Below are 15,709 nucleotides of genomic sequence, written 5' to 3' on the forward strand. Positions count from 1 at the left end.
CAAATTATTAGTTTACAACTAAGCATTTTGATAAGAATAATCACAACTCGATCTAGTAGTCACGTAGACTCGAGCAGTAAACGCAAACGCCTGTATTACTGGTTTGCGAATGGAAGGAAATCTGTGAACTGAGTCGTGTCACATAACGACTGTTCCAAAAATATTAACAATCGGAAAGCTAATACAGTATTTGGCGATAAAAAAAAGATTAAAATTTTTTTATGAAAATGCTTATCAAATATATGAGAGCAAAAATTTTCAAAGTGACAATAATCGAATGCCACGATTAATCCCAATGTGCTCGAAATTTTTATCGAAAATGGCCATTTAACACTTTTTTTTTTTTTTTTTTTGGAAGTGTAACAACCGGAACGCATTAAGAAACTTATCAGAACGGGATTAGCTCCGGCACATTTAAAACTACTTTTAACAATTTTTATTAAATGCTATAAGAAAAATTACAAAGTTATCAATTTAATTCATACTCCGTACTGTACATTTTATACATAACTACTGTATTGTCTTCCGTTTAATAAATTTTTTAATTACTCTATTACATAAGTACTTTTTATTGCAATTACTGTGCGGTAATAAATGACTTTCAAATCTCTATAAAGAGAGAGAGAAAAAAAGTTTAGTTTATATTATCCGAGGCAGACTCGTTTTCGTTATTTCGGATAATCGAGGTCCCATTGTAATTGAAACTGAAAACGGAACATCATATTTATTTTTAATATTTCATTAGTAAGAAAATTAAATCAATATTCTCTAAGAACTTACATGCGGGAAAGAAAAAAAAAATCGGAAAACGTCATTAACCTAAAAAACAAAAACTAAATAAATAAATAAAGGCCCCTGAACTAATCAGTACTTTGGACCTAGCATTCTCGGCTTAAATGGAAGAGAAGTACCTATTTAGAATCCTAATTTCCAAACATTTACCTAAAGGATAACATACATAAAGAAGAATGCTTAAGCATTCGCAACAGAAGTGTCCCAATAGATATTCGAAACTCAGCAGTTTGCAATTACAATATAAGAGGAAACGAAAAGTAATCAGACTGAAGAAAAACGTTCACCTAAAGTGCATTTTATATGCAAATTCAAATTCTAATGGAAATTTTCAGCAAACTGTCTTGCACGCCATAGGTAACTGAAGCCAAAGAAATTAAAAGTATGCTTAGGGCATAATACTAGATTCTGTTACCATAAAAAAAGGAAAAAATCACTGAGGCTTGGTTGAAAGCGATTCATTTTCACTAAACAATAAAAGACAGTTAGTCATTTCAGGCTGGCATAAGAATCTGTTTAAATATATCAACTCCTTAAAGATAAGAATATAAGCACAACAATCAATATACACGTTACATTATTTGAGCATAACCATCAATATATACGTTCTTCAAGTACGATGTCATCATGTAAACAGAATTGGTGGCATTGAAATTTAGAAATCTTTTAATTATTGCAATAATAGTAGCAATAATAGTAATACTAATAGATACAAGACACTGCAATATTGCCCTTCACGACCACCGGTCCAGGGGCTGCGAAAAACAAACAATCCAGGCGTTTATCAAAACAGTGATGAGATTGCAGGTGCTACACAGACCTGTCATACCGATAAGTGTGATAGTCTGTGTTTTATGAAATAATCTTGAATATTTTTTTCAATTATTATTGAAAGAAAGCTCCAAATTTCAAGCAATAAAATATCAACATGAATATCGTCCATCTATCCAAAAAAAAAAAAAAAAAATTGCCATTCACTTTTATAAAATGGTTATACATTTTTACAAAAAAGAAAACAGTATACGGAAACTGAAATGTGACTGGGAGAACGTATAATAGCGTGGCCATTGCTAATACTAATAATGATAATAAATCAAATTGAATTATATTCATTGACTGAATTTACGATACAGTAGACTGTTGAAATAACGGCACCCAAAATAACGGAACATTCGAGCTAACGGCACATTGAGATCGGATGTTTACATAGAGCGGAGATGTCTGGCAGTCACGGAAAAAAAAAAAAAAACGGCAAGTCAAGCGACTACTGTATTTGTTTACGTTCGCCATTTTTAAAGCGAATTCTACAGATATCACGGATTATACCGCTGCTTTACATTTATTTTAAATTAAAAACCCCTCACTATGGGGCTCCCAAAGTTAATAAACCTCATACAGAGAAGAAAAGAAGAACAACATTAAAGCTCAGTGACAAACTTGATATAATCCAAACTATTACATTAGGCTCACCCGGAAAGTTAATTCATATACCAATGTGTATTGTGTCTGCAAATTGCGCGTGTTCTTTGGTCGATTGCATGGACGAAAAACCCCAATTTATGAGGGGGAGGGAAGACCTTGCTGTCTACGCCTGAGACCGACTAACCCAGCCAAAGAGTGAAAAATTTCATAAAAGTTCCTCGCGTCATCGACGATCGAACTCGGGCCTTTTCCACCCGGTGTGGAGGGGACGGTGACGACACCACTGTGCTACTACACGCGCAGACTAAACTTGATATAATAACGAAAATCATCAACCTGCTACTTGACGCATACAACTGCATCCTCGAAACAGGATGCTTACCCTACCATCTGGAACACGTATTATGTTTTTCCCGTTCCAAAAGAGTCTAACCCAAAATGGCACAATGATTATAGATCAATTGCTGTAGGATGCACCTTCCTCAAAATTATGGAAAAACCATACTCCCTGCTATCATCCATCATGTTTGGCCACAACCCTCCATACCTCCATAGTATACTACCGGGAGATCCACGATCACCAACCTCACGGACACACTTTTCAGAACAGAACGTACCTTAAGCAACAAAAAGCAACTTGATATTGTGTTCCTTGACATTAAGGTGGCTTTCAACAAACTGCCCATCCATTTTCTATGCGCAATACCATGCGATTACTTCAAAATCTCTGGCTACATTTTAGTTCTTCTTAAGAAGCTCCTACAGTCCAAGATCCTATGCATCAGAAATCAGAACCATCATCACCAAATTCTCAGTTCTAAAAGACTCCCCCCAAGGGGGGGGGGGGTGTTCTCTCTGCCGCCCTCTTCGTCGCATCTTTAGAACCCTTCCTCGCAAATCATGCTAACTTTACCACGTACGCTGATGATTTAAAGTTCTTCATTGTTACAAAATTCCTCCACTCTCTCCAGTTTGCTACTGACAGCTATATGAACTGGAAAATTACCTTCATACGATTAGGCTCTCCATTAACAAAGAGAAAACCGCACAACTCTCCATCACCAAAAATAGAAATATCAATGATGTGAACATCACTGGGAACTCTCCAGTTAAAAAAAGTCACCCAACATAAGGATTTGGGCGTCACCTGGGACAAAGACCTTACGTTCTTGCCTCATTTTAATTCCACTCGAATAAAAACATATGCGGCTTTATGGGCTGTGAAACAGGAAATATCCAACTTTCACAATCTGCACCTTATCACCAACTATATTCTTCGATGCATAATCCCAATCCCTTTATAGGCCTCAACTATATGGTCCTCTGCATCCTCATCTTACCAAGCCAGGTCCTTATCCCTGGAATACTGGATTTTAAAATGGCTAAATACGATCGCCGGTCTAACACCTACAACCGCAAAATCTGTCCTAGTCACCAACCTTAATATGCTTCCCTGGAGATATCACATCATCTCTAGGAACCTTGTTATCTTGCCTCAGCTTCTATCCGGAAAACTGAACTCACCTGATATCTGGGATATCATCGCCAAACCGTCAGATCGAAATAGATGCAAGACCAAAGCAAATCCATACAGATCTAAGCTATATAGCATGTCCTGGACAACATGTTTCCACTTAACGCCATCGAAAAATTAAATAGATTATCCATAGACGTTGAGAAGCTGTGCAAGGACAAAACCTACAGATCTTCCACTCTTCCAGATGTGCATGCCTTCGTCAAGCTTTAGGTGGATCTCCTGGAGATGCCGCTCTATCCACACTTTGTTGTATCTATACCAGAAGTTATTAAGGCCATGTATTTTATCTGGACCCTGTAGACAAACTGCATTTGTCTGTTATTATTTATTCAATTTCTTTATGTTAACGCGTGTCCTCTAGCTGCATAGCTGTAAAGGGACATTTCTTCGGAAATAAATTGATATTAATATACATAGCCATATTACAATAAAGCAAAACTAAGTTTGAAAAAACTGCATTAAATTTGAGAAGGTCATTACCGTGTGAAGTATTTATATGTGACCTAAACTGTTGCTATTTTTTGTCTGATATCTTTGAAGGCTCCCCTGATGAGTTCTATTTGTGCAATGCAATTTTGGGAAAGCGTTTGGAGGTGTTAGAGCGAATCGGATCAAGTTTAGATAAACTTAAAATTCTTTCCAATAAACTAACTAAATACTTAACGTGGTTATTAAACATGCTTAAAAATGGCATTCTTATTATACATCTAACATTGTTAAAGTGACCAGACGTCCCCGGATTGGACATATAGCTTCCATACTTATATCATGAATCGCGATTTTGCGTTTTTTAATTTTATTTTATTCTGCATCCTTGCGACATCTTTTGTCTCATAAATAAATGAATTTTCTGTTTATTCTCCGGGACGACATGGTCAGAGGTGCTCACAAGGTTGAAAGAATACAAGAAACAGCACCGTATTCAGCAGTCACGGGCACAGATGCGGCAAGTGCAATTTTGCTAATTCTTGTGAAAAATTGTACAAATAAATAGCGAAGATATTATTATGAATATTATTAGTATTATGTATTATTATTTCACAGAAATACCTATATAATGTGAAATAAAATAAATATGTGGGGGGGGGAACAAATACAGGCTATATTGTTGATATGAAAACCTCTGTAGCGGCGCCTCACAATGGAATAACGGAAGTTTAGAAATGATGTCACGCGACTGTTGAGAAATGTGATGTGAAATAGTAAAATTAAAGTGACAGCATACGAGTCTACGGTAGCCTCGTGTCAACGTTGCCGCCTTGCTGAATAGCTGATCGAGGTTCGATTCCAGCGTTACCCTTATGGGAATTTTCCCAAGGGCATTCAGCATTGAGTTTGGCGGTCTCAAACCGTGGTCGTGAGGTTTTTCACCGGGATTGACTCCGGTTTTCCCCTCACAACAGACAAACCGGCCTTCGCGACGAGGGGTACACAAAATTTGGTAGGTGTAGGGCCGCGCGTAGACTAAACTCCGCAGCGTTTCCGCTGCGGACTTCACTCTTGAGGGAAGGGGGTTAGTGGGGCAGCCGCGCCACCACCATAAGGTGGGTTAAGGGCAATCTATTTAACAGACATTCTGTTCCTTAAAAGAATGCAGTGCATTCACTAATTTAAGCTGCAGCTAAAATACGAATAATTATGCTGTTCATCAAAAATCAATTGCTGGGGTGTGCACCTGCTGAAAAATATACAGTAAATCCATAACAAAAGAAAAAAAAAAGGTAGTTATTGTGCGCAGAGCATTTCATTTCAGGCGCGAACAGTAATAATTTTGTTTCTGCGCATGTCAGCAAGCATAATATCCAGTGCTTCAGCTACAGTATATGGATAGCCCATGTGATATATATTCCAAAAAAAAAAGAAAATAATTGCTGGAATTCTATTGGTGTGATCATGAAACATAGGATCTTTCTTACAATCCATCCACTGGGAAGTGTTATTACATGTAGACGGACGGACAAAGAAATAATAATTGTAGCATTTCCATTAGTCCTATTTATATATTTGTAATGCTCAACAAATCTTTCTAAAAGCTCCAAATATAAATTTCATGAAAATCCGTCCTGATAGTTGAATTTTTACATGCTAGGGAGTGGTGAATGCAATAGGCGCATTAAAAAAAATGCTATGTTTTACAAATCAGGCAGTTAATTGCATGGTTAAGGTACATATGCTTACTTTCATTTATTGTTATTTGGTTTTTTAGGAGCATTAGCAACTAAGGCCATATTGCTCCGGGGATATGCGGTGGTCATTCCCTGACCTTTCCGCATCCTCCGTATTTGGTGGTCACGGGCTCGAACCTTTCTTTTATTGATGTGACAACATCCATAACGGCACTTAACAATGAATGTAACGGAAATGCAAATGTTGTGGATATTTTTGTATTTTTGCAATCATACTTCCTGCAGTTACTACTGCTGGAAGTATCAAAATAAATGGAGCGACCATCAAACTCAAACAGGAGCTAAAATATTTAGGAATAATACTAGACCGAAACTTGAACTTCACATCTCATCTCTGTTACCTCAGAACCAAAACAAGGAGGCTCTCGGCGCTGATAACCAAAATCACCAGGAGGGACTGGGGACTAAAGAAGAGGGCGCTCTCCCTTCTATACAAAGCTCTCTTCATCCCTATCCTGGCCTATGGTGCAGGCGCCTGGTATCAGAAAGCAAACGCAGCAATCAACAAGAAAAGGCTGGAGTCGAGCCACCGATCCATACTATTGACAACAACTAGAGCCTGCTGCACCAACATTCGAAAGGAAGAACCACAACTTATCTAGACTGCACAACAGATCTAGATAAGTTGTGCACAACAGAAAAGCAAATCCTCAGAAAATAAGAGGTTAACGGAACATCTGCAATCTATCTGGCAAAATAGATGGAATCTTACCACAAAAGGGCAAGTCACCAAAACATTTATACCCGATGTCAGCAAGGTATATCCTATCTCCCCGTCCTGGTTTTCCCCTGGCTTGCACGCCACCTTCCTTCAGAGGGAATCTCCGACAACCCATCTGCGGGCAGGAGGAAACCTGGGAACACCTTATCCACGATTGTGACAACTATGGGGACCTCAGATGTCAGCTATACACACACATCAACTCCTTGCTAAGGAACCTAGAAGAAATAATATTGCAAGAAGATAATTACCGGGCGGACTTTCACCGTCTTTGCACGCGAACTCTTTGAAAGACAAAGATCAACGCCACATCATCACTAACCTATGAAAACGCAGACGTGACTGCCTGAAATGACTGCAAAACTCTGAACTGGTGACCACCTGAAGTAGATACAACACATGAACGTGACGAACTGGACCTGAGTTCTGGACTTGGGCCTCCTCCGGACTAACGCAAAGATGAAGATTGCAACTTGGACTCGGACCTCCACTGGTCTAACACAAAGGTCAAGATTGCATCTTATGATGCCATACAGCGCCCCGGCTAGACATGTTACCTAGCCTGCTTTTTTACTCCTCTTTCCCTGGTAGGGGGAGAGGAGTAAAATGAAATTTGGAAATTCTCTACAAATCATTCTAAAAGAGCTAAATGTAAATTTCATGAAAATTCATCCGCCGGAAGTAGAAATACGGATGATGGATAAAAGTATATAATTGCTGGATTTCTATTGGCCCGATTTTAATGAAATTTGGATGGCAACACAAATCTTTCTAAAAGATCCAAATATAAATAAAACAATACGAAAGCATAACTGATGCACCTAAAAGTAAGAAACACTTTTACGTATGTTTGCGACACTGCCATTCTTTGTAAAGCACTCTACCAACCTATGACTTGGCTTTGGTAGGGAAATGCCTATGAAATTAATCGTGTCACACTTCTGACAAAATATAATAAAAATAATTTCCTGTTTTCCTGTAAAACACACACGATTGCATAATAAAGGCACCAGCCCGTTTCATTTTCATGTTGAAAAGGACTTGTGTTAAATTTGTTTAATAACTTATCGTTAAAAACTATTCCATTACTAACTTATTTTATTTTATTTTTTAGGATGCAGCATCAAGTTATGCTGGCCGGGTGAGAGTGGCAGATGATTTGGATTCTCCCAGTTCTTTGACTATGGATAACCATACAAAACTGCTGGAGCAGGCAGAGCCACCATGATAGACAAGCAAGAGTTTTACCTTCTCCTGCTCCGCTCGAGCATAATCCTCATTGTCATCCCTCAAGTGTTCGGTATTTGGCCTCTTCAATGTCCTTATCAGTGTGTGTGTACCACTGCCATAACGTCCCATTTAAGCATGTCCCTCCGTACAGTAAACTGCTCCCATCTTGGTCTAAGCAGTATACCAAAAGACATTCCGTCGGATACAGAAGCGCTGACATTCACGAATAATTCTGTCACAGATCTCTTTGACCAGCTGCCATCCATGCCCTCTCTTCAGCACTTAGATTTGTCTCATAACCAAATAAAACAACTTGGAAGAGGACTGATATTTCGCAACTTCACGGAACTAAGATATCTGGATTTATCCTACAATGATTTCAGGATATTATTCAACGGTGTCTTCAGAGGTATCCATCAACTTGAGGTGCTCATTATGACTAACATTCAAATTAAGTTCATTGATCAACATGTTTTTGATGAGCTACATAATCTAAAACTTCTGCAACTCGACCATAATCAATTAAATGCAATTTACTCGGAGTGGTTTATTGATCTTGTAAGTTTGGAAACCCTCCATCTCAACTATAATTCGATCACTCATATCAACAGTGGCTCGTTTTCTTCGCTCGGAAATCTTCATTCCTTGTTTCTCACTCATAATAAAATACGAGGTATCAGTGATTTGGCTTTCATCGGTATGGAAAACCTCACCCACATGTTTTTACAGAACAACCAACTTCCCAAAGTTCCGTCATCATCGCTAGTAACTATCACCACTCTTCAGGTGCTCAAACTTGGCGGAAATGCCTTTTCCCAACTACGTACAGGAGATTTTGAATACGTATCCCTCCAAGAATTATCACTCGATAATATTCACGAACTTACACTGGTTGACCGTGGCACATTCAAAGACTTGCCTTACCTTCAGGTGCTAAACCTACACAGTAACAGAAAGCTGCAGTACATCGATCCTGAAGCGTTCGTTAATGTTCCAAACGTCCAGGAATTATTGCTTCACAACAATAACCTGTCTGCTCTCAGCCAAATGGTAATAGATACTTTTCAGTCCGCGATCAAACTCAGTCTATATGACAATCCACTACTCTGCGACTGTAACATTAAATGGATACACGAAGCAATGAGTGAAACCAACCAATCACGAGTTATTCTCGTTAACAAGGAGCGCATGCAATGTGACAGACCCTCTGACGTCAAAGAATGGTTCGTGAAAGACTTGAAAAAGGCAGAAGTGCCACCTCATTGTCCACCTGTCTTAGTTGGAACAGTAAATATGACTATAGACAAAAAAATTGGGGATAAACATGTATTCCAGTGTCGATCGCATGGGATCCCCCCACCTTCAATATACTGGATTTTACCAAATGGAATCGTCCTCAATGATTCATCCGATGACATGCACCTACAACTTAAACCTAGCAGTTTAGCCATCTCTAACTTGAAGCCAAATGACACAGGGACATATGTATGTGTGGCTGAGAATTACATGGGAGAAGCAACTAGCATCACAGAACTCATTGTGGAAAATATAGACATCCATATCTTTCCTCTGGGGGTTGCGTCTACCTTTGTGACAATTGTATGGAACGGAACAGCACGTAATACCTTTCCAGAATATGAAATCCTCTACCAACGAGAGGGCCAGCTCAACTACCAGTCAGTGACAGTCAATCAGTTCCTCCGGTATTATACCATTAACAATCTCCAGCCACGCACTGTTTACAAATTCTGCATCGGAATAAAGACTAAAGAAGATGATGAATATGTACAGTTTTCCTGTACTCGTGTGCAGACCAGAGATGAGAGTTTTATGCTACAAGGCATTCATCATACTAGCAATGTTGCGATTGCAGTAGTGCTGGGAATCGTAGCGTCCATGGTGCTAGTTGTGTGTGTGGTTACAGTAGCTGCCAGAAAATACAGACAAAGACATTATGATACACCTGAGAAATCTCTCGTTAGTAACATGGCACAAATTCCAATGGAGAACCTGCACAGTCCCCTCATGTCCCACGCAGGATCTTAGTCTGAGGAAACAGTGAAAGTTCCCTTCCTTCCAGCCATGCCTTTCAACAGCTGACCTCAAGCCTATGAAACAACCTTACCGGCAGTTTCATAGACCACGAGCAACTACGGCAGCAATAAAACAGCACCATGATGTGGTCTGCAGCGATTCACAAAGTACTATGTACACAGAGAAGCATCTGAGGGTGTACAGATATACCGAATGCTGCTAATTAATGCGGGACAACAATATATACAGTATAGCCAAAATGATTTTAAGGAATGTCATTTAACTGCCTTGTTAACAGAATCCCTTTATTGTTTTAGAATATATATATATATATACTGTATGTCACACAACTCATTTTATTACCGATTTTTGTGATAAAGTCCCGTACTTTTCCCAAGAGATTAGATGTTACTTTAATCGCTTTGCCATAAACCTGCTAAACCATATGAAGGTTTTAGAAATGCTGCAGAGAAAAAGCTACCTTTTTTACCTAAAACGTCAATAAACCTTCCTTACACCAAGCATTGTAGTTTTTATTCGACCTTTCACTCATTACATTATAATCTTATATCATAATAGCAATCGAAAAAATTTGAATCTCTGATTTCAGAATGGCAAGTCCTATATACACACATGTGCGTAGTATATAGATTTCGAACAAGCAAAATAGATTTGAAACAGTTAAGAATAGAAAACGTGCTTCTAGTCCAAATGGTAGCCGAACATTCTCGTTTCTTGTCAACGCTTTGCCCAACTTTTGGCCGCAACTCTTGCCCAACTTTGTTCCCACCTCTATCAAAACCAAATACAGTACTTCTATTGCCACTTTACGCAAAAATAAAGCTGATCTGCTACCATCTCCCATTTTTTTTCGGATCGTCTATTGATTATATTGGTAAAACACCTCTCACTATTCCCAGTATACTCTATTCAATACCTCCTGTAACATGGTACAAGGTCTTCCGTCAAAGGATGTCAAAAGGATTTTGATCAATATTTATGCTAAGAAAGCTGCAGGTCCTGACGGTATTTCTCCACTTGTTCTCAAAACCTGTGCTCCTGAACTTACTCCTATTCTGTGTTGCCTTTTTTTCACTTTCTTATTCCAAAGGTGTTTTTCCTTCTGCTTGGAAATTGGCTCACATCCAACCAGTTCTTAAAAAGAGTAACAAATCTCTCTCATTGTACTTAAATTTACTCTTTCTAAAGTAATGGAGAAATCAATTAACCGCCAACTCTTAAACTATCTAGAAAACTTCCATCTGATCAATGATCGCCAGTATGGTTTTCGTCAATGTCGATCCACTGCTGATATTCTGGTTTATGTTACCATCTATGGAAAAATTCAACAGATAAGTCTGGTGAAACTCAAGCAGTTGCTCTTGACATTTCAAAGGCTTTTGATCGTATTTGGAATAAAGGTTTTATATATAAGCTTCCATCTTATGGTTTGCCAACTTTTTTTTTTTTTTTTTTGTAACTCGATAACCAGTTTTCTCTCTGACTGCTAAGAAAACAACCATCTACTATCACTGCGGGTGATAGTAGATGGCTGTTGTTGTTCTTGGGTTTTTAGGCGCATCGGCAACTAAGGCCTGTCTGTAAATTGCGTTTGTTTTAAGTTCGATTTTCTTTTTTTTGGCGAAAAACTCGATTTTCCGGGAGAAAAAAAACATGCTACCCTCGCCTGAGTCTGACTAACTCAGCCACATTGTGAAAAAGACCCATAAAGTCTCTCCCGTCATACACGGGACTCAAACTCAGGTCTATTCCACCCGGTGTGGGAAGGACGGCGATCCTACCAACTGTGCTAACCACGACGGTTGGTAGATGCTCTCTGTCTTCTAACTTCTCCACTAATGCTGGTGTTCTCCAAAGGTTCAGTTCTTTCTCCCACTCTTATCCTCTTGTATATCAATGACCTTCTTCCAATGACCGGAAATCCTATCCATACTTTTCCTGATGAGAGAACATAGCATTCCTCCTTCCAGTTTGAGAAACCTTGCCCTATACAAACATCTTCAACTTTTAGAATATCCACTACCAATTCCTTAAATGCTGATCTCCAGGTAATTATCTCCAGCATGGCAAAGATAACTTAGTTGATTTCAATCCTTCCAAAACTCCTGTTTGATATTTCGCAAAAAGGATTCTTCTGCTTCTATCTCTAGGCAAGATTATATATCTCTATTGGAATTACCCTGACCTCTAAACTCTCTTGGAATAAGCACATTACAAATATAGCTTCCTCTGCATCCAAAAAACTGGGTTTTCTCTCAGCGTCATTCTGTAAAAATCGCAAATCCGCCCTACCATGGAATATTGTTCCCACATCTGGGGCAGTTCCCCCAAAGCCTGTTTCAAGTTTCTAGATTCCATTCAAAAGAGGGCAGTTAGATTAATTAATGATTCATCTTTATCAGAGTCTCTCCACTCTCCGTCTCATAGACATCCTGTTTTTGCTGCATGCAAACGTGCAGCAACCAAGCAACATCATTTTACTGTCCAACTTCAAACTCACAGAACCAACTTCCTTTATTCCTCATTTATTCATTCAACTTCCGTTCTCTGGAACAACCTTCCTTCATACGTATTTACTGAAAATTACAATCTACAGAAGTTCAAGTCTAATGTCAACAAATGTCTTCTTGACCTTCAACCGATGCACAGTACTAAGTACTATAGGTTATAATGCCTCTCGTTTTTGGGGTTTTCATAATAAATAAATAAAATTAAGATTAAATTAATAATAGTTTTTATAGGTATCCACATAATGGCAAATCATAAATAAATTTAAAATTCCATAGTTTAAAATAAAAGAAATGACTAGTATAAATAACAGGAAAGTAATGGCAAATACTATTATCTAATTAGAGAGAAAAAATAATAATAAAATACAATAAATATAATTAGCCTATATGTTTTTTCCTTACAGACGCGGAGAGTTGAGAATTAATTCTTAAGTGCTAATTAGAAATTGTATACATGAATAACTACATTTAAATTCATCTATTAAATTTCTTTATACTATTTCAAAGTCTGATCCTATGTGTGACTGCTTTGTCTAAATTCGTTACCTTATTTAATTTAATTTTTTAAAATTTAAATCTTCGAATATTTTCTTTTACACATAAAGCTTTGCATTATGCAAAATAGATGGCGCTGTGCGGCTGTTCATTTCTAATTGATACAAGGACTCCATTAGGGTAGGTGTACGGGTTTTTTTTTTTTTTTTTTTTTTTTCCATAGCCAAACGCTGGAGACAGAAGCAGTCTGATCTCATCAGATTATTATTATTATTAATAATATTAGCTATATGGTGCAAAGAAGCCTGAGGCTTATGCTGCACCGGCTAAAAAAAAAATTCTGAATTACCCTGAGAGAGAGAGAGAGAGAGAAGAATGATGATATTCAGCTGAGGACCCTGGGTGTGCCAAGCCCATACTCACCAGACGTGAGCTCCTGGGGTTAGAATAGAATCTTCAATTGCAGCATGATATACATACAATTAGTCCCGTCACGGCATGGTGGTGCCAGGGGTTTACAAAACATATTTACAAAGAGATACACATGAGAAAAACATAAATTACATCAGATTATTGGAAGACAACAAAGCACAGTTTTACATTTTCAGTTCGACAAGGATTCCCTTCCTGTATTTTTTTATTGTTGACCACTTCTTGGAGGTCCCCGTCCATGGCTTGCAGTGAGGGCAGCATTTGCTTTTGCAGGAATCTGCCGGTTAGTACTAGCCGGTTATGGTTTGCTAGCAGTTGTGCTGAAGACCGGAGATAAAGGGGAGGAATGCGCCAAGAGATGTGATCCCAGAAGTTTGGCTCTGTAATTTTACCTACCAAGTTAGTTAAACTTGGCTGATATTACATGAATCTAAATGCAGTTCTTTCTCTGTGATGTATTCTTCCCAGTTCTTCAATGCGGTTCCTCGTGGTGTATTGAAGTTGGTGAGGTTAACTCCGGTTCCTAATGGCTCATAGTTCCTGTCTCTGTTCCATTTGGGCCTGGATTGCAGCGTTCCTAGTGCCATTAACCGCATGAATGTAGTATTTATCAACTGACTTTATTTCTTTATTTGATATTACTTTTTCCTTTTTTTTTTTTTTTTTTTTTTGCAGGCCCTGTTTTCGTGGATAACAGGGGTGGGGTTATTTTGTACATAACGTGTTTGGAATGCTAGTATGCACCGACCAGTCTCCAAGGGGCAAGGATGGAAACCAGTTAGTATGGTGCTGCTGCTCAGGGCTAAGTGGCCGATTACGCGATATAAACAAAGAAACCAACATACACATAAGCTACTAACACTGGCCTTTCTGAGTACAGTATCTTTACAATTTACACGATGAGGTTGCGATAGTTTGGCTGGGAGACCTTCTACACCAGTGAATCTCAAACAAACTTTTTCAGCTGACGGCAAGTAACATTATGCAATATGATTAGCAGCACCCTTCTAAACAGGATCATAACTTGGGTAGAGTAAAGTAAGCCCCCAGATTTACGAACGCGAAATTTGGCAGTTCAGCTGGGTCTCTCACAACTAGGTTCTACTATAAAAGAAATTCTACTGAATTTCTTTTACAGTAGAACGGTGGTTAACCGTACGACCAGTTATCCGAACTGAAGTTGTTGTTATTTGGTTTTTAGAAGCATTAGCAACTAAGGCCATATTGCTCCGGGGATATGCGGTGGTCATTCCCTGAATTTCCCACATCCTCCGTATTTGGTGATCACGGGCTCGAACCCCGGCTAATCAAGAAGCGTGTGCTACGCACTGCTGCTCCTGCCCACATGGCTACGGAGGCGCCCCGAACTGAAGTTCCCGGCGGGTGAACTCAATAAAGTTTGTCTCTGGACAAAGCAACTTTCCTAGATTATTGAATTTCTGGGAAATTCAATGACATATTTTTCTCTACTGACTTATTAAACTAAGTTTATGTACCTATTGAATCTATCAAAATAAATAAATAAATAATAATAATAATAATAATAATGAATTGTCGGAAATTTCGGCACCAAATATGAGAACCACTGGTAAGCACAAAAAAACAGAAAAATAAATAAATTAATTAAAAAAAGCTGTATCTCACACAAGCAGCCATCAGTCACCCACCCAAGTAGTTGGTAGAAGATCTGGTATAGCCAGTACTCTATTTAAGATGTTTCCATTATATCGCTTAGCTATAACGACATCGACATTTTATAAGTTTTCTATATAAACCGTAACATTTTGAAAATTGACGGATGCCCTAGAATTGTTTTTACTTGGGCAGTCTGTCCATTTAATATAATTATTATTACATAATCATTTATAATAATTGAACAATTCTAATAATTATGTGATAAGTAATATATTATTACACAGATATGAGTATTTGTACACCGAAACAATTCGCATATAAGTTACACGCAGTAACAATCAGTGGCGGCTCGTCACCAGGTTTAAAGGATAGTTAAAATAATTTATAATTATATACTAAATTCATTTGATACACACACACACACACACACATATATATATATATATATATATATATATATATATATATATATATATATGCTTCACCTAAAATAATGAAGAAATAAAATCAATCGGCGGCTGCAAAGCATTACCTACTACATGTTGCGGAAACATCATTTGAATATACATGAAGAATATGCCAGCAGCATGGCAAGCTACGTAAATAGCGAATAGAAAGTAAACCAGTACGTAATTACAGCAACAAACGAAAGGTGTTACAAAAAGAATGCGCTCCTAAAATAATTTAGAGAGAA

At 38.1% G+C, this 15,709-nt stretch overlaps 2 protein-coding genes across 3 annotated transcripts in view; one reads left to right on the forward strand and one right to left on the reverse strand.

The window, feature by feature from the left end:
• The window catches only part of LOC150086930 (leucine-rich repeat neuronal protein 1-like), a 70,692-nt gene extending 60,440 nt beyond the window's left edge, over positions 1 to 10,252 (forward strand). The window contains exon 2 of the mRNA XM_090371684.1: positions 7,773 to 10,252. Coding sequence (XP_090227810.1) covers positions 7,883 to 9,934 — 2,052 coding nt within the window. The 5' untranslated portion in view covers positions 7,773 to 7,882 and the 3' untranslated portion in view covers positions 9,935 to 10,252. The remainder of the gene's footprint in view (positions 1 to 7,772) is intronic.
• The window catches only part of LOC150086929 (mitochondrial inner membrane protease subunit 2), a 254,550-nt gene that overhangs the window by 135,262 nt on the left and 103,579 nt on the right, over positions 1 to 15,709 (reverse strand). The gene's annotated exons all lie outside the window — the stretch shown is intronic.

Source organism: Mastigoproctus giganteus, chromosome 4 (genome assembly GCF_048544385.1).
Source record: "Mastigoproctus giganteus isolate SK-2022 chromosome 4, ASM4854438v1, whole genome shotgun sequence".
Classification (NCBI taxonomy): domain Eukaryota; kingdom Metazoa; phylum Arthropoda; class Arachnida; order Uropygi; family Thelyphonidae; genus Mastigoproctus; species Mastigoproctus giganteus.